Source organism: Guillardia theta (assembly GCF_000315625.1).
Source record: "Guillardia theta CCMP2712 unplaced genomic scaffold GUITHscaffold_78, whole genome shotgun sequence".
Taxonomy (NCBI): Eukaryota; class Cryptophyceae; order Pyrenomonadales; family Geminigeraceae; genus Guillardia; species Guillardia theta.
In genome coordinates, this window is record NW_005434596.1 from 1 (window position 1) to 19,148 (window position 19,148).

At 54.0% G+C, this 19,148-nt stretch overlaps 5 protein-coding genes across 5 annotated transcripts; 1 reads left to right on the forward strand and 4 right to left on the reverse strand.

Moving 5' to 3' along the window:
* Window position 1: 1 nt before the first annotated feature.
* On the reverse strand, window positions 2–8,306 carry GUITHDRAFT_114727 (hypothetical protein; the record flags this gene model as incomplete). The annotated part of the gene is made up of 3 exons (XM_005825993.1): window positions 2–1,673; window positions 1,808–8,112; window positions 8,163–8,306. Coding segments are annotated over 3 exons (8,121 nt in total), but the record flags the coding sequence as incomplete, so codon positions are not given.
* Window positions 8,307–9,716: 1,410 nt separating this feature from the next.
* Window positions 9,717–10,350, forward strand: GUITHDRAFT_114728 (hypothetical protein; the record flags this gene model as incomplete). Its single annotated transcript, XM_005825994.1, has 6 exons — window positions 9,717–9,729; window positions 9,782–9,855; window positions 9,902–9,952; window positions 10,010–10,047; window positions 10,094–10,222; window positions 10,272–10,350. 6 exons carry the CDS (start codon window positions 9,717–9,719, stop codon window positions 10,348–10,350), a joined length of 384 nt encoding a protein of 127 aa, XP_005826051.1.
* Window positions 10,351–10,525: 175 nt separating this feature from the next.
* On the reverse strand, window positions 10,526–12,775 carry GUITHDRAFT_165027 (hypothetical protein). Its single transcript, XM_005825995.1, has 6 exons — window positions 12,711–12,775; window positions 12,549–12,657; window positions 12,415–12,505; window positions 10,879–12,366; window positions 10,705–10,831; window positions 10,526–10,654 (listed from the first exon to the last, which is right to left on the reverse strand). The coding sequence occupies exons 2-6, from the start codon at window positions 12,613–12,615 to the stop codon at window positions 10,610–10,612; spliced, it is 1,818 nt and encodes a 605-aa protein (XP_005826052.1). The 5' UTR covers window positions 12,616–12,657; window positions 12,711–12,775; the 3' UTR covers window positions 10,526–10,609.
* Window positions 12,776–13,397: 622 nt separating this feature from the next.
* On the reverse strand, window positions 13,398–13,824 carry GUITHDRAFT_154506 (hypothetical protein). The gene has a single exon (XM_005825996.1). It carries the CDS (start codon window positions 13,777–13,779, stop codon window positions 13,618–13,620), a length of 162 nt encoding a protein of 53 aa, XP_005826053.1. The 5' UTR covers window positions 13,780–13,824; the 3' UTR covers window positions 13,398–13,617.
* Window positions 13,825–17,200: 3,376 nt separating this feature from the next.
* Window positions 17,201–17,989, reverse strand: GUITHDRAFT_114731 (hypothetical protein; the record flags this gene model as incomplete). The annotated part of the gene is made up of 2 exons (XM_005825997.1): window positions 17,201–17,619; window positions 17,713–17,989. The coding sequence occupies 2 exons, from the start codon at window positions 17,987–17,989 to the stop codon at window positions 17,201–17,203; spliced, it is 696 nt and encodes a 231-aa protein (XP_005826054.1).
* Window positions 17,990–19,148: the final 1,159 nt, after the last annotated feature.

Genomic DNA, 19,148 nt, shown 5'->3' on the forward strand with positions numbered 1-19,148 from the left:
GACCCCCCAAGGGCAACATGGCCTTGTGCAGGCCCGTGAGCTTGGCGACCTCCGTCCTCCCGTAGCACTCCAGCGACGCTCCCAGGAGGCCGATGCACTCGTTGATCGTGAGGAAGTCGTATCCCGGCTCGAGGGCGAAGGAGGTGAAGTTGAGGGAGATGGAGGAGGCGCCTGGAGGCTGGATGATCCACCGGCAGTTGCTCCCGTCCTCGTACAGGCTTGACAGTGCCGATCCGTCGGACATGGACCCTCTCGCCTCGTCAAACAGCTGGCACCGGCACTTGCCTGTGCAGGGCTTGAGAGCTGAGCTGCAGATGCTGTCCTGCAGCTCCTGACAGGCTAGCGCGTGCTCCCCGCTGTTGCAGACAGGGGTCGAGCAAGCCCTGCAGGAGGACCCGGAGACGTACTGGCCGGGAGCACAGCGAATCTTTTTGATGAGGATGCGAGTGTTCTGACAGTACTGGCCTGATGACAGCGCGTACAGCTCAGCGTCAGCTCGGATAGACTTGGTCAAGCCGTTGAGGGCCATGACGCGACCAGCAGTCACGTAGTTGTAGTTTGACGTGGCGTAGACTGTGCCGTCGGACACCACGAGCTGCTGGAGACCCCACGGGTAGCGTGCGATGACCTCAACAGTGTCCGTGTCGTTGGGAGCTACTTGCCAGCCGGCCGGCAGCTGGACCATGCCGCACTGAAGCCTCTGGTTGGAGCTCGATAAGGGCCCTTGCAGGGGGTCCCAAGGCTCCGTCATGTTGTCCATGAGCACGGCGTACTCGTCCCCGCTGCGAGAGGTGACGGCGAAGATCCAGCCGCACTGGTAGAGCATCGCATCGGGATAGTCCTGCCTGCACGACCTCGTGATGTTGCACCGCATGGAGGCTGGCCTCACGACGACGTCGCTCTCCGGTGACGGCGGGGGCTTGCAGGCGAGGCAACGCGTGCCTGACTGGAAGTATCCCGGCTGACAGCGCCAAGCGCACTCCTCGTCAGCGGCGTCGAGGAAGTAGGCGAAGTTGGGAGCGTTCATGCAGGGCACACAAGCGCCTTGACTGCGATAGTGACCCGTGCCGCATCGCCACTGGCAGACCTGACCGCTCGACCCGTCGGCTTCCACATAGAGAGCGTTGCTTGGCTTGGGATACCTCGGGTCGCACGACGCGCATCCCTCATACGCCTTGTAGTATCCTGCCCGACAGGTCCATCCGCACCCGCCTGGTCCCGAGGAGGCTACCGCGTTGGCCGGTAGGCTGCCCGAGCATGGCGTGCAGTCTTGATCGCCTCGGCCCACGTAGCCGTCATCACACTCTAGGCGCACAAGCAGCATCCGCAGGGCGTAGTATCCGTTGTCGCAGGACGAGAGGGCGTAGGAGTTGCCGCTGCTGTAGAGCATGTTGCTGAAGATGCGGGTGCCGGGCGTTTGGTAGCTCATGTAGTCCTGGTAAGGCTGCGCCGTCTGGTAAGCGACTCCGTTGGCGAGCACGATGGCTCGAGCTCCCCATGGGTACGACCCGACGACTCTCACAGCTTCCTCGCTCCATGGCGCCAGCGTCCAGCCCGCAGGAGGCTGCTGGTACCTGGAGCCGTCATGCTGGCAGCTGAGGTTGAGCGACGTGGGAGCGACGTCGTCGAAGGCTGCGTAGACCTTGCCGAGGTACCTCACCACGTGCGTCAAGCTGTTACTGACGTTACACGCCTCTCCATGGCTCTCGCCGCTCGCGCAGGCCCACTGGCATGAGTTGGGCTGGTCCAGCAGGCCCGGGGTAGAGTAGAAGCGTAGGGGGGGATGGGGTTCGTGCAGGGGAAGCACACCATCCACTCGGAGCTCCGGTAGAAGCCGGCATTGCACTCCCAGGGACACTTGCTGTCCGCATATTGGCTGGGGCTGGAAGGAAGAGCATAGCTGGCGTTGGCAGGGATGGGGTTGGAGCAGGGGTAGCAGTAAGAGCCGGAGAGGTAGAACCCGGGAGCACAGAAGAGCGACATGAGAAGAATGTCGCTGCACGTGTTCCAAGATCGATACATACCGTCATATCCGATCAGTGAGTTGGATCCCCATCTATATGGGTAGTTACAGCATTGACAGCTGCTGGTGTACCAGATAGAGCTGTCGGATAGCTGGAGGTAACATACTCCCCACCGCTGAGTCGCGATCGCCATCTGACTGTCCCCGGTGTTAGCAGCTATCGCCCAGCCCGCCGGGATGCTGCTAAAGGTCAAGGGTGTGTTGCACTGGTAGGGGTCGTCGGGCCGGTGGCCTTGTAGGGTGGTGTAGAATCGGTTGCCGTACTGGAACATCTCGCACTTGCTGGCGTTGACGTTGCTCCCTCCCCCCTGAGATCGATAGTGACCGAAGTCGCACGCCCAGCCGCATGCCGTCCCGTTGCTGCCCTCCCGCAGCCAGTGAGCCGCCCGCGGCTTCCTGTCCTCGCACGCGACGCACTGACTGTCCTTGAGGAGGTAGCCCGCGCTGCATCGCCACCCGCACTCTGTCCACGACCCGTTGACCCCCCCCGGCCCGTACGCTACGTACTCCGCGTGCTCCGGCGCCGTCTCGCACGCCTGACACGCCTCGCCTCGTCGCGTGTAGCCCGGGCTCGCAGCCCACGGGCAGACGCTGTCGGCGTAGCGGCTGGGGTCCTGCTGGGCGACGTAGAGGGCGTGAGGGGGGATGGGGTTGGAGCAGTTGCCGCAGCTCGAGTCGTTACGGAGGTAGTAGCCCGCCGCGCAGTACTGCGACACGAGCAGGATCGACCCGCACGAGTCTGTCGACCTGTACATGCCGTCGTACGACACCAGCGAGTAGCAGCACTCTGACTGAGGCGACGACCATGATGACGAGCTACACCCAGACGTGTACCAATTAGAGCCGTCTGACATCATCAGCCTGCAGGGGCCCCAGGTGTACATCCACGCTGTCATGCGGCTGTCCCCGGTGTTGGCAGCTATCGCCCAGCCCGCCGGGATTGCCTTCAGCCTGGCATAGTTACACCCATAGTAGGGCCCGTACGGGGAGGAGCCGTCGAGGGCGGCGTAGTATCGGTTGCCGTGAGAGCGCAGCAGAACACAATCTCCGTCTGCCGACGCGAAGTAGCCGAAGTCGCACGCCCAGCCGCATGCCGTCCCGTTGCTGCCCTCCCGCAGCCAGTGAGCCGCCCGCGGCTTCCTGTCCTCGCACGCGACGCACTGACCGTCCTTGAGGAGGTAGCCCGCGCTGCATCGCCACCCGCACTCCGTCCACGACCCGTTGACCCCACCCGGCCCGTACGCTACGTACTCCGCGTGCTCCGGCGCCGTCTCGCACGCCTGACACGCCTCGCCTCGTCGCGTGTAGCCGGGCTCGCAGGCCCACGGGCAGACGCTGTCGGCGTAGCGGCTGGGGTCCTGCTGGGCGACGTAGAGGGCGTGAGGGGGGATGGGGTTGGAGCAGTTGCCGCAGCTCGAGTCGTTACGGAGGTAGTAGCCCGCCGCGCAGTACTGCGACACGAGCAGGATCGACCCGTACCTGTCTGTCGACCTGTACATGCCGTCGTACGACACCAGCGAGTAGCAGCACTCTGACTGAGGCGACGACCATGATGACGAGCTACACCCAGACGTGTACCAATTAGAGCCGTCTGACATCATCAGCCTGCAGGGGCCCCAGGTGTACATCCACGCTGTCATGCGGCTGTCCCCGGTGTTGGCAGCTATCGCCCAGCCCGCCGGAATCGCCTTCAGCCCGACATTGACGTTGTAATAGTACCAGTAGTAATTGTAACTGTTATCTCCCCTCCATAGAGAGGAGCCGTCGAGGGCGGCGTAGTATCGGTTGCCGTACGAGCGCAGCGGCAGACAGTCTCCGTCTGCCGACGCGAAGTAGCCGAAGTCGCACGCCCAGCCGCATGCCGTCCCGTTGCTGCCCTCCCGCAGCCAGTGAGCCGCCCGCGGCTTCCTGTCCTCGCACGCGACGCACTGACCGTCCTTGAGGAGGTAGCCCGCGCTGCATCGCCACCCGCACTCCGTCCACGACCCGTTGACCCCACCCGGCCCGTACGCTACGTACTCCGCGTGCTCCGGCGCCGTCTCGCACGCCTGACACGCCTCGCCTCGTCGCGTGTAGCCGGGCTCGCAGGCCCACGGGCAGACGCTGTCGGCGTAGCGGCTGGGGTCCTGCTGGGCGACGTAGAGGGCGTGAGGGGGGATGGGGTTGGAGCAGTTGCCGCAGCTCGAGTCGTTACGGAGGTAGTAGCCTGCCGCGCAGTACTGCGACACGAGCAGGATCGACCCGCACGAGTCTGTCGACCTGTACATGCCGTCGTACGACACCAGCGAGTAGCAGCACTCTGACTGAGGCGATGACGACGACGTACACCAGGAGCTGTACCAGGAAGAGCCGTCTGACATCATCAGCCTGCAGGGGCCCCAGGTGTACATCCACGCTGTCATGCGGCTGTCCCCGGTGTTGGCAGCTATCGCCCAGCCCGCAGGGATCGCCCTCAGCCCACCGTTGCAGTTGTTGGGATCATACGGAGAGGAGCCGTCGAGGGCGGCGTAGTATCGGTTGCCGTACGAGCGCAGCGGCAGACAGTCTCCGTCTGCCGACGCGAAGTAGCCGAAGTCGCACGCCCAGCCGCATGCCGTCCCGCTGCTGCCCTCCCGCAGCCAGTGAGCCGCCCGCGGCTTCCTGTCCTCGCACGCGACGCACTGACCGTCCTTGAGGAGGTAGCCCGCGCTGCATCGCCATTGGCACTCGTACTCGATTTCGTGTCTCATCGTCAACTGGACATACTCAGCATGGGCTGGCAGCGTCGCTCGGTCACAAGCTACACAATGATCGGCTTGCTGCTTGTAGCCGGCGTTACACACATATGCACAGGTGGAGATGAGCTGGTTGTCTGCTGCTATAAGACTGCCATATGACGAGTTGGCAGGCAGCGCGTTACTGCAGGGCACACAGCTTGAGCCGCTCTTGAGATATCCCGGGGCACATTCAGTAGACCTCAGCAGAACTCCCTTGTCACAACCATTTGCCTTGTACATGCCGTTGTAGGAGCTCAGATATCCCCAGCAGCATTGCTGCGGACTGGTAGAGCTAGTGCTGCGAGCTGTGTACCACAGAGAGCCATCTGAAAACACCAAGTAGTTCGATCCCCAGGTGAAGTACCAAGTGACGTACTGACTGTCTTGGTCGTTGGGGGCGAGCTCCCATCCTGCCGGTACCGGCAAGTACGGATCGTCACGGCAGGTGTAGGGGTCGTTGGGAGCTCTGCCGCTCAGAGTCGTGTAGTATCTTCCGGCGTACTTGGTCCCGACGCACCTTCCGTTGCTCCTCACATACCCGAACCGACATGACCACTCGCACTGCCTCCCGCTGACTTCGCCTGCTGTGAAGTAGGCGAACTCTGGCAGACTCGTCTCGCAGGCTTTGCATGCCCCGTCTTGGAGGTAGTAGCCTGCATGGCACGTCCAGCTGCAGCTCTCTCCGGGCTCGCTCGTGGTGTACACAGCATTGGGAGGGGCTACCGAGCAGGCAACACAAGAGCTCCCGTAAGCATCCCTGTAGTAGCCGGCGTCGCATTGCCAGTCGCAGTTGTTCTTGTTTGCAGGCGAGCCGCTGCTGTTGTAGGTGGCGTGATCAGGCTTGTAGCTGCTGCACGGAATGCAGCGGGTCATGTTGGAGGGATCCCTGTAGTAGCCCGCGAGACAGTCCTCTGCTACCACCAGCACCGTCCCACAGCTGTCTCGTGACGTGAACATCCCGTCGTAGTTGTACAGTCGCGACGTACAGCACATGCCTCCGTATCCTGTGTTCCATGCCGTCCCGTCCTCCAGCACGACATTGCTGGCCCCCCACGGGTACTGAGACACCACAGAGATGCTGTCGCCTGTGTTGGGCGCTATCACCCACCCCTCCGGCAGGGCTCTCGCTCCCTCCCAGCTGCAGGTCGAGCTGTCGTATGGGGCTCTCCCTCCCAAGCTCGCATAGCGCTGTCCGTTGTATCCTACGGTGATGTCGTCGCAAGAGCTGCTCCCGCTCTGACGATAACCAAAGTCGCACGCCCACGAGCAGCCTGACCCCTCCCAGTGAGCATTGGGAGGCAGCGAAGACGCGCAGGCCTCGCATCGCCATCCGTCGACCTCGCGGTAGCCCGGCAAGCAGCTCCAAGCACAGCTGTCTGCCTTGCCCATCAGCCCGGCGCCCACGTAGACGGCAGCAGAAGGCTTGCCCGCACACTTGGAGCACGTCGAGCCTGACGGGTAGAAGCCAACCTGACAGCTCCACCCGCAGCTGCTCGCCTCCTGAGGGTAGGGCGAGAGCACGTACTGTGCGCCGGAAGGGATGGTGTTGGAGCATGGGACACAGCGAGACGCGTTCGTCGATCCGCTTGCAGAGGCTGCAGGAGCGACGGCCATGTAGCCCGATGCGCATACGGGAGCGAGGAGCAGAACTCGAGCTTCGCAATCTGACGAGCGATAGTAAACTCTGTCATACGTCGAGAGATAGCCGCTACTGTAGTACGAGCCCGGGTATTGCCAGTAGTACCAATACCAATAATACCAGTTATCTCCTGACATGACGCTGTTGGTGAAGTAGCTCGAGCTGCTGTCCAGCACAAGCCGAAGAGCTCCCCAGTCGTACTTGGCGGTGACGTTGATGCTGATCTCGTTGTCCGGAGCGATCGACCAGCCCGCAGGCAGCGGCAGGTACTCCTGCCATTCCGACACACAGCCCCACATGGAGTACTGCGACGTAGGACCGTACCCGCCAAGAGTCGAGAACACGTACCCCTCCTCTTCCACTACCTCCTGCCAGGCACAGGAGTCCGACCCCTCCCCGCGCCCTGCCGACACAAACACAGCGTTGGCCGGCCTCTTGGTGCAGGGCATGCACACGCTCCCTGACTTGTAGAAGCCAACGTCGCACGTCCACCCGCAGAGCTCGTCGGAGTAGCTGGCGTTGCTGGGCTTCCCTTCGCACTCAGCGCAGCTCTCGCCTTTGAGGTAGAACCCGGGTTGGCATATCCAATTGCACGACTGCGATGCCGTAGAGAAGTCGGAGGAGTAGATGGCGTTGGGAGGGATGGAGTTGTTGCACAGCACGCACGGCAAGTCAAGCATCACATACGGCGACGGCACACCAGAGACAAGCAGACGAGCCTCACGGTCGGGCATGGAGAAAGACGTCAAAGTTGACCCCCTGCCGTCGCTCATCATGTACATGGTCGAGAAGTAGGTGTTCTGCATGCCGATCGCGACCCGCAAGGTGTTGTTGGCAAAGAAAGTCACCTCGAAGATGAGGTTCGGATGCCCCGGGAGCCCCGAGGTAGACGAGGTCCCCTCGAACCTCACCACGTACCCCCGCATGTCTCCCTCCCTGGTGGGGGTCCCGACGATCAGCTGGGCTGAAGTGTCTCCAGCTCCGACAAACAGAGTCGGGACGTAAGGATTGCTGGCTGACAGGGAGGTGTAGGTCGACCAGGCTTGTCCGAAGGTCAAGTAGCTGTTGGACGATATGTACACCGATGATTGCACGTTGTTCCCTCCAACGCAGAAGGGAAACCCAAGGTCCGGCACTCTCCAGCTCCCGTCATCGACAGAGCTTGGCGAGAGGATGTAGGACCAATTTCTTCCTACCGCCAGGTCTGACTTGAGGTAGGATGTGTTGAGGATCGTCGCATTCGGAGGGCCTTGGAAGTGCGCAGGCGCTGGGTCTGCAGTCGCGGAGTCTCGATACCTCGTGGAGCAGAAGTCTGGGGTCTGACCTTGCGGGCATCCCACGTACACGATCAGTATCCGCATGTTGCAAGACGCCGGCCAGTACAAGCCGTCGCTGCTGCGTAGAGAGGAGCCTCCATTGGAGCAATACCAGCATGTTGTGCGATAGTATGAGCCGCTTTCGACCAACATGTAATCGGTTCCCCAAGTGTACTGACTGATGACTTCTCTCGACCGCCAGTCATCCGGAGCGATGGCCCAGCCCTTCGGCAGCCGCAAGGCTTGTGTCTGGCAGTCTTCGTTGGTGCTGGTCCTCTCCGACATGTAGTATGTGCCGTCGAGGGTGGCAAACTTTCTGCCGCCGTACATGACGCTAGGAAGATCGTCTCCGCGCCGCTCTCCGTCATCCTCAGATATCTGATAAATATCAAGGTCAGCAGCTGATGCTTCAGAGATCGTCATGTCACCATGGAGTTGTCGCGGAGCGAGTACTTGCTGTCCGCAGATCCCACAGATCGCTGGAGGTCGACATGAAGCGCTCTCAAGTGCGCATTTGATGATGCAAGCGAAGTAGAAACTCCCTTGCGATGAGCTCGATCGCCTTGACTCATCGGGCGCAGCTTGTCAGAAGCCGGCATCTTGCTTGAAGAGGAACGCAGCTGACGGTCAAGAGAGTCCTCCTGAGCGATCAATTGCTGGATCTCCATCAGGCGTGAGGTGATGGGGGACGAGGCAGATCTCTGAGAGGGGCTGGTAGGCTGTTGATGCAGAGCATCGTCTCCTGTGGCTGAAACAGAAGCAGAGACAGAGAAAACAAAAAGGAAAGCGAAAACAATCCCAAGACTCATCAGGCTGATGCGAGCCATGTCGCGAGAAAATTGAGACTGGAAGAAGAGATCGGTCAGAAGCATTCAAGAATGGTTGAAGAATGACGAAAAACTTGTGGAAGCAAGGTGATAGTTTTGCATAAGAAACAAATGGAGAAGCAAAATTCACAAAAAAGAATGAGAAAAGTAATGCACTTGGTTGACATAGAATCCATAATGCAAGAATTTCAGTTTGCAGGGGCTGTTGAAGAGAGTGAGGCTGGTCAAGATTGCGGGTGCGAAAGACTAGAGCTGAGATATTCGAAGGGGACAACATGAAGTGAGGAGAGGATGATTCATTTCTAGAGCGATTGAGGAGGAGAGCAAGGAAAGGAAGCATCTGGAGGGCACAGGAGAGCAGAAGCCGGGCAAGGCCATGGCCATGGGGAGCGGGAGGGATCCAGTGGATAAGTGCCAGCGATCAAATTCGGAGAACAACGTGACTACCCCTACCCTGATTGACTTAGGAAGTACCCCTCTCGTCCAAAGGAAATTAGTGAGCTACACACCCCTATGATGGATGACCCACCCTAGCAATACTTTCATGCCCGTGATCCTCTTTTCGACCACCGGTACTTGTGATGCCCCTGGTACTCGAGCAGTTGCGGGAGCTAGTTTACGTAAGGACGACCACCCCTTCTACATAGTTCGACCACCCCCTGTATGAACATAATAATGATGGGATCGATCAGAGACTTTATAGTACTGCCGGTACACTCTAACTTGATGAATTATTAAACCGGCGTACTTTTCGTGCCACCTTTTTTTGTCTGAGGCTTGAGCGAGGCTGACTGAGAAATCACTCGTGGCCCCTCGCCGTCCGGGCCCGGCCGATTTCGCCGGGTCGTCGACGATGGAAGGAGGGATGGGTGAAGATGGAGGAGGAGGAGGAGGAGGAGGAGGAGGCATGACGATGGGGCTGGTCAGTGGCCTACAGGTGAGGGACACGGATGATCTCAAGATGCCTCATTTTGATGACTCAAATCATTGATACTCTCATAAGAAATGCTTGTTGATGAGTAGCAGTGCAGCTATTATTGACAAAGGTTCAACAGGCCTGCACGTCTCTGGTCTTGGTGGTGGTTCTGTTGAAAGATTTCTGGCCTGGCCCGTAGGTTTTACAATGACACAACTAGGATCTAATGGTTTGTCAGCATGATGTACGGGTGTATGAGCGTCGTCACGGCGTTGGTTGGGCTTCTCTGTTCTTGCTTTCCCAGGTATGCAAGAAAGGCTGCTTCAGAACTCACATCAGTGCAGCCTGCTGTACTCGTATTACATCCTGAACGCATTGGTGATGAAAAGATCTCGAGCCTGCTATGGAGATTGATGGTTCGCAGTGCCTGGGGCTGGTGGTTGACCCAGCAATATCTCAGATTCAAGAATGCGCGGTGAGGACAAAGAACGGGACCCAGTTACAAATGCTGGATTTGCTGACTGTGAAACAGAGTTGCACGCCATCAGATTGTTCTTGTTCCATCTGGCTGTACTAGCAGCTACGCCTTATTCTTGTATCGGTGACATCCTGGTAGAATCCTCTGCCTCTGTGCAGGGTTGGTCTTTCAAGTGTTCGGCATTGCGACAGCCATGTCGGTGAATAGCCAACCTGTAACGTCGGAGATGGCCGACCACTTTCAGAGGAGAGAAAACGAAGAGCAGAGGTTCGACCAGTTGGCAGAGATGCTTTGCTGAATTGATCTCAAGTGCTAGCCAACTTCCGACCAGAAGCAATCTGACAGAGCGATTGATCCAGAGAGGTGCAGATGCTGGCAAGAATCTTTTTGGATGACAGCTTTGCAGATCAAAGTGAACCGCCTGATGATGTAGAAAGAGGTACCACCGAAAGAGAACGAGCGGCAAAGAGGGACCAGGTCAGTTCGATTGTTTGCTGCGCTTCTTGTCTCAGAGAGCTGCAGAGGGAGAAGATATCTGAAGAGGCTCGAAGAATGGCAAAATCTGTGTTTGGATGAAACATGGTTCTCAGCATTCTGCTGCCGAGATGTATATTACAACTTCAAAGAATTCTAGTAAATTGTTTTCATGTCGATTTAAAAGCTCGACGTGTCAAATCCTTTGCCCAAAGATAGTCCAGACTACATCGCAATGTTAGAACAACGAAATCAGCGAGGTGGTAACAGCATACCGTAAGGAACTCTCGAGAGCCGGCTATCTTCCTCTTCATCTTCGTCCTCAGCTCTTCTTGTGTCAGCGGACGAGCATCGTCGTCCTTCTCCTCGTCGTCCGACTTCTCATCGCCGCTCTTGTCGTCCCTGCAGTTCACCATCACTCGCTACCTTCCACCTCCTAACCTCCTCACGTGTCGATCTTGGGCGGCTGCACTTTGACGAGGGAGGCTCCGACAGGACCAGCAGGGCCCAGCCCGAGGGGGCTCTTCGAGGACAGCGTGATACCTTTCTTGACGACCTCGTCGGGTACAGTGATGCCCTCATGAAGTAGCTCGTAGATCAGTTCGGAGGCTCGCTGCTCGATGATGCCAAGGAAGAACATCATGTTGTTGTCAGTGATCACCGGGTGCCCGTCCTCGCACTGAAAGCTGTTCTGGACATCAAGTAACTTTGAGCATCCCAGCTCCTCGTACATCCTCCGAATGATTTTGAGGATCTCTTGGACTTTGGAGGACTCATCTTCCTCGCGTTCGAGAAGGTCCTCGGCTTTTGCCTGCACCCTCGCAAGTTCTTCCTCTATCTCCTTCTGATACTCCAGCTTCTTGACGTCATTCTTTGAAACGTTTTCAACGGAGAACTCTCTTTTGATCTTGTTAACCTCTTCTGTTAATCTTTCCTCCTCCTTGTTCAGTTCGTTCACAAATCTGAACAATTTGAAATTTTGATTCTCAGCCTCCAAGAAAGTTTCCACCAACTCATCAATATCCTTCAAACCTGTAGCCTCTTGCAATTGCGTGAAAGCTCTTTCAAAGTTCTCCAAGTCTGCCTTTGAAGCCTCATACTTGGAAGTGATTTCATGCAGCTGAGCTTTCTGTGCAGCGTCATCTTCATGGAACTTTAACTTTCGTGCTTCGTCCTCAATCCGAGCTTTTACTTGCCTTCTTCGTTTCTCCTCGCTCTCCATCTCGTTGTCCAGTTTTCGCCATTCTGCATCAAATTCTTGTTGATTCTTGAGAAGCTCAGCTTGATAGTACTTAATCTTCTTCTGAGCCTCGTCCCTGGTTTCCAGAGCGACGTTGGTCACTTCAATTGTATTCGCGATCTCTGTTTTCTTCTGAAACAGAAGAGATTCCATCTTGGTATGGATTCTGTCAAACTGAAGCCGTTCTTTCCTGAGATGCTCAATCTCTTCCCTAAGTTTCTTATTCACCACCAATGATTCATTGAATCGTATCAAAGTTTTTTGCATTCGACCCTCCAGCATAGCAAGCTTCTTCTTCACCTTGCTTTCTTCTTTGTAGGACAGTGCCCGACAAACATCATTCTTATTTCGGAACTTTTCTCCGTTTGGGGCTAACCAGTGTGTCATGCTCCCTTCCTTGATTGTCTTGTACCCCATTGTTTCAAGCTCTTCCATACTCAGGTTTGCTGGTCTTGACTTTGCCCGTATTCGATCTTGTATATCGTCGATTTTACTTGATATCGACTCAATCTCCCGTTCAAGGGCTTCATTTTGCCTCTTGTCAAGTTCAAGTTTGGCCGTGAACGTGTCGCTCTGGTCGTTGAGTTTTGATTGGTACTCTTCTAGATCCATGAGGGTCTTGATGCTGGGCCTGCTCATGTCATTCACTTTCACACGCAGACGTTCATTTTCTTCTCGGAGATGTTGCTCTTGTTTCCTGCAACATCCGTCACTTTCATCCCATTCACGTTGCCTCGTATACTACCTCTGATATTCCAATTTGCTCTCGCAATCTTTCTTCAACTGCGAGTTTTCTTTTTCAAGGAGTTTCACCACTCGTCTCAGCTGCTTCAACGCTACAGCAGCAGTCATGAACATTCTTTCATAAGTATTCCTCACCTTTCTGCTCATCAGGCCCTGGAGAACCCCCGATCTGTTCAGGAAGATCCGTGAGAAACGTCGGCATTGTCACTGGCAGGGAAATCGATCCGTGATTCAGACTTGTGCTCTAGACAGATCTAGATCAGTCAGAAGACTTGAAGGGAGATGGAACATGTATACCTTGATTATCTCATTATGAGGCTTAACATCAGGTCATTCCCTTGTATCTTCCAAGATGCATCAGACCTTGAATGTATGACTGTCAGTGATATTATTCCTCCACTTGTCACTTTTGGTTGTTCTGGCACTCACGAAATACATGCTCCACTTTATCCTACCCATGGTCTCCCACCTCCTCTCACCCTCTTCATCTTACATACACCAAAACCTCTCTTCAATCCCTTATTTTCTCCTCCGCCTTATCTATGGCTTATCATTCTCCTTATTCGCTATCTAATCATCAAATCCCTTGTATCTGTTTCTCGCTTCTCTTTCTACCTTTCATCGCTCTTCTTCTTCTTGCTTCTTGCTTCTGCTTCGTCTTCTGCTTCGTCTTCTGCTTCTGCTTCGTCTTCTGCTTCTGCTTCTGCTTCTGCTTCTGCTTCTGATTCTCCTTCGTCCTCCTCCTCCTCCTCCTCCTCCTCCTCCTCCTCCTCCTCCTCCTCCTCCTCCTCCATCTTCTTCCTTGCCCTCCTCGTTCACGCATCTCCTACTCACCATGATTTCCGTTAGGCTCGGACCTACCCCTTCCCTTTTCACCCCCACCCCCACCTCCGCCTTGTTTGATGTAGATAACTACCCTACCCCCTTATTCCGATGTTTCTGAACCCCCTTCACTTCCAGCTTCGCTTCCAACTGACGGCGGGGCTACGCTCCTAGAAGGGAGTACAAGGAAGGAAGGGAGTACAAGGAAGGAAGGGAGTACAGCATACGAGGATGACTCGTACTGTACAAAGGAAGGCAGAGAGGTCAAGTAGAGGTTGATGAGACGGAGATTCTATCAGTAAGCAAAATACAAACATTCACTACGTCTAGGCATACAAAGATGATCTAAGATTGAGAGGTCGATGTTACAAACAAGTAGGGATCAATGCTCCACGGTGTTCCGTTTAGCTGTCCTCTTAGAAGCATGGTAGAAATCGGCAATCGCTCTTTGTTCTCTCAAGGCTTCTTCCATGAGCTTCTTGAATTCCGATTTCTCCGCTTCCAAGTGAGATTGCTTCCTCTGAAGAGTTGCAATCACGTCCATTGAGTTTTTCTTGAATTGCTTCAAATAAAATAATTTCCAAAGATGAAATTCTTTCCAGAGCAATGGAGCCAATGTTTGCTTCAATGAAAACCTCAGATGTTGTATTTTCATCTTTTGGAATTCACATTTCAATTCCAAGAATCCGACTGACATTCGCATATAGTCAATGTTCCACAATAGGTGAGCATTGAGTGATTCGAGATATTCGATTTCGCTGCTTTGGTCGTCGGCATGTCTGCATGTAGATGCATGCACAAGTTTGCATACAGCAAGCTGAAACTCCTTGAAAGCGAAGAACATCAGGGAATCATCGTATTCCTTCCTGCATCGCCTCGTCTCCTTTCCTACTTGAGCTGCAAACTTCCACTGCGCCAGCCACTCTCTCCATCTTTCAAAAACTTTGCCAGCGATGATGCTGTTGATTGCTATCTGCTGTCCCCAAGTCCCGATGATGGCCGACAGAATCATACGGCGAGTCTGGCTAGTCAAACGAGATGAGATCAAGTGATACTTGGCGAGCCGCTGACACACTTCCTCCCAACCTGTGAATGCATGCTTTATCAAGCAAATCTCACGCTTCCGTAGAAATCGTGAAAGTTGACGACCCGAAAGTGACAAGTCTTGAAATCTTTTAAAACTGCGTCGAAGAAAGCAGACAGTAGGAAAACACAAACTGAACTGACTCGCAGACATCTGAGCAGAGCGAGCGAATGCTGCACAACTCTCAAACATACCTCTCAGTGCGTGTGCTTTCAACCTTCGATCCAATCTCCGTTTGCACAAATTGAGCGATGCTTGAAGGAAAGTGCTTCTACAAGCAACTTGTCTCCACACTGAGATGCTCGTCTCACACAGCATCGAATCCATCCTTGCCTGCATCGCCCTCGCTGCCCTCAGCCCTCCTCTCGATACCTCTACCGCCTCCCGCAAAGCCCTGATCGCCGCCCTACAGGTCCCTTGCTCTACCCGCTTCAGCTCCCGCTCCGCCAGCCTCCTCGTCCTCTCTTCCTCCCGCCACTCTGCCATCGCCCGTCTCTGTAGCCGCCTGCTCGACTGGCTGCACAGAGCTCTTCCCCGTCCCGATAGTCTCCGGCGGTATCCTGCCCAGCCTGTCCACGCGCGCAGGCAAGTGCTGGCTGTGTACTGCCGCGCTCGGCCGAGGAGCGTGTCGCGTACGCGACGGAGGCGCTTGGCAGAGAGGCTGGCCTCGGCCCAGCGCTGCAAGGTCCTCGACATACAACGAAACAAAAGAGACTTTGACATTCGAGCTTCGTAAACCCTCAGAAACGTTTGATACCGTGAAGATCGTTTCCAAAGACCAAATGTTTTGCGATACATGTATTTGATAGATTGCTGAATATTTCGTTTCACCTCCACTTTCAGATCATTCAAGTATTTTGAAAGATTTTCTTGGATTAGGCGAATCCAATGGAAGAAGCCGACCCTCATATGCTTTTTTTGCTGATTCTTCACAAAATTTTGAAATTGCTTGCGGATTCGAAGAAGATTGCTCCAAGCATTTAACATGCATTTTGAGGTATTGAAAATTCGCTTACGGCAAACAGATTCATTCCGAGACTTCATCATCTTCAAATGACCGGAGAATTGCCTTATTGTGATGAAAGATATTGTTATACAAGCTAAACGTTTTTTGGTTGTGAGCAGCGTGCACACCATGTTTGCTCGTTGTCTTCTATAACAATGGAATGCTAGGGAGTGTAACGCTTTCCTGCAAAGATTTCTTCTTCGTTTCATATTCAGTCGAAGTCGACGAGACTCATAAAGAAACAGCCTTTTCCACGAGAATAGGATCCGATTCAACCAATGCAACTCGATCTCCCTTATTATTCGATTCTGAAAAATTCGCTCCATTTGCACTGACCTGGAGAAACTGCACCACGCCACATACCCTTGTGTTACAGTCTTCAGGTCTCTTCTATCAACCAGAACCTGTATACTGGCAGAATTCGACTTTTTGATGTTTTTCCCTTCTTTCCAACTGTTGAGCATTCTATGTTGCACACGAGCAATCATCAACTGCTTCAAAAATTGTGATCGTTTCTCGTTCATTCGTTCACGCAATCCATGCTCAAAAAGGGCTCTGAACACATGCTTGTAACAACAAGTAACCTTTCGATGCTGTATTTGCTCCACTTTCTGCACATATTCGATATTTCGTTCCACAACCTCCAACCATTTTCGAAAAATAAGATATTTTCGACTTTTCCTGTATTTTCTGAGGTGAGATTTCAATGCAATGTTCAGCTTTCTGCTTATTTTAGTAATAAATCTCCAACTATCATACCCATTGCGCAAACTTGACCTGCTTGTAATAAACCGAAGGGAATTGTGAAAGTTATGGAGCATCTTTGTGAACGAGATGAAACATCGAAAGAATCGAGCCAAACACCAATTCTGAGATTTCAGAGCTACTACTGACCTTGCAACTTCCACCTGCTTCAGACGAACACATTCAAACTTGAAACTGTTCCAAGCACGGAAACACAACAACGAGTTCGAGATGCGGCTTATCACTTGTCGTTTGAGATGATGTTCAACACGTCCAGCTGGAATGCGACTCTGATCGATAAGCCGCAAAGATCGAAAGAGCTGCCAACGTTTGAAGAATGCTTTTAGCAGCTTCAATCTCTTCCAATGAAGCAACTTCAGCTCAATTTCAGCTGGAATAGAGGGAGATTGAGCCAGCTCTTCAACGTGCTCCCGAAGCCACCTCTTTCCAAGTTCTCGCGTCTGCTTGGCCCATATGACTGAAGACTGTAACTCCAGTTGGTCCTCAACGATCTCTTGCCTTTCCTGTCGCACGTTCCAATGATCAAAGTCAGCCTCATCCGAACGAGTTGCACATGAATGCCAAAGGCGAAAGAAGTGAGAAACAAAATATCGATTTTCCTTGTGTCGAATAGCGATACGTAACTCCAAAACGAAGCGGCGGATGCTGCGATCGTTCTTCGAGACCTTTGTCACGATTGCAAAGCAATGAAATGCTCTTTGCAGGTGAGAGATTTGACGAGCATTTAACATTTCAATCATCTTTGAAGATCTGATCGCCTTCTCTCGGCTTCGGTGGTTGCACATACGATCCCAACACTGGAAATATGTACCATAATGAAGCTGCCACAAGCTTCTCATTCGAGACACCTCTAGCCATTTACGATGCATACAAGAAAAACGATTGAGAAGAGCCCATTCACGAAGCACCAAACCTGCAAACAATCTCTCCTTCGCCCTTAAACACTTATTCACAAACAGCTTCAATTGAATGTTCTGTCTGACCGATCCCTGCCATCTCCCCAGAGCCTGCCCCGCCTCCTTCCGCACCCACCGTGCCTGCATCGCCCTCGCTGCCCTCAGCCCTCCTCTCGATACCTCTACCGCCTCCCGCAAAGCCCTGATCGCCGCCCTACAGGTCCCTTGCTCTACCCGCTTCAGCTCCCGCTCCGCCAGCCTCCTCGTCCTCCCTTCCTCCCGCCACTCTGCCATCGCCCGTCTCTGTAGCCGCCTGCTCGACTGGCTGCACAGAGCTCTTCCCCGTCCCGATAGTCTCCGGCGGTATCCTGCCCAGCCTGTCCACGCGCGCAGGCAAGTGCTGGCTGTTTGCTGCCGCGCTCGGCCGAGGAGCGTGTCGCGTACGCGACGGAGGCGCTTGGCAGAGAGGCTGGCCTCGGCCCAGCGCTGCAAGGTCCTCGACATACAACGACTTGCTGATTGCTTCGCGAGGCGCAACGCCAGGCGCCCTGAGGCTCTTGTACGCCTGACAAGATACACCCACGCCTGCCATCTCCCCAGAGCCTGCCCCGCCTCCTTCCGCACCCACCGTGCCTGCATCGCCCTCGCTGCCCTCAGCCCTCCTCTCGATACCTCTACCGCCTCCCGCAAAGCCCTGATCGCCGCCCTACAGGTCCCTTGCTCTACCCGCTTCAGCTCCCGCTCCGCCAGCCTCCTCGTCCTCCCTTCCTCCCGCCACTCTGCCATCGCCCGTCTCTGTAGCCGCCTGCTCGACTGGCTGCACAGAGCTCTTCCCCGTCCCGATAGTCTCCGGCGGTATCCTGCCCAGCCTGTCCACGCGCGCAGGCAAGTGCTGGCTGTGTACTGCCGCGCTCGGCCGAGGAGCGTGTCGCGTACGCGACGGAGGCGCTTGGCAGAGAGGCTGGCCTCGGCCCAGCGCTGGAAAGTTCGCAATTGTGTCCATCGAAGGTGAGATTGTATCATCAGCATCAGAGCTGTTTGATTTGAAACCTTTGATCGAGACTGATTTTTCTCTATGGCCTGTTGCTGCATGAATGATTGTTTCCAGAGAGTGAAAATATTTGCCGTGGCTGTAAGTACGGAACAAGATAAGGCCAAAGCATTGGAAGTCTGTGTCTTCACAGGATATATCTGTTGAATATTCAATTGTATATTGAAATGATTAGATCTTTGCTCGAAATTGCAAAGCTGATGCCACAAAATCCATGTTCTCAACACATTTGTTTTGATAACTCCGTCCTGTTTTGTTGCTCTTGAATGCAAATATTGCTTCAAATCATTTTTTTGGAATATCCCTTTTCGAAACGCGTGCACAACGTTTGCAACCAGCTTGTGCCGCCTCCTTGCAAGCATTTGAAATATCACCTTATTTTTATAAAAGACATTGGAGAGCAACTTGAGCCATTTTCTAAATGTTGAGATCAAACGCTTCAAATTCCATGTTTTCCTAACCTCAACAGAGGCAATTTGGTTTCCTTTCACGTTCATCCATAAACATCCAAATGTTCGTTCCAAAGAAGTCCTCATTTTATTATCCCTTATCCATGTAATATTGTACAATTTCCATTGACAAATTTGACAGTAAAGTTTCAGATATCTGACCATACGTTTCAGGAGGACTCTATAATGTGCCATCTGAATTTTGGTTTTGCAAGCTTTGAAAAACAAATCATGCCTTCTGAATTCTTTCCAGTAGAAAACGGCTTGCAGAAGGCAAATCTTTCTTTTCTGGAATCGAATACAGCAGAAAGTTTCGATTTTCATCTGAATAGCAGATCGAATAACCATTTGAGCATGGATGGCATCTTCGATGGCCCTCTCCAATGATTCAGTCTGACGTCTCCTCAAATTTCTCTCCCATGTGACAAACGAATAAAATTTCAAGAAGAAGTCGTCAATGTCCATGCATGTCTGCCATAGTTTGATTGTTTGTCTGCCTTTGCAATGGTCCACGAATGATGTGAATGCTCTCAGTGCGAGAAACTTCGAATCAACACCATGAGATCTCCTGCAAAATCTTCGATATTGGTGGAAGGATCGCCAAGTATACAGGGCACGATGTCTTGTCTTGCTCTCTCTCACTTGTTTCTTGGACCTTACAA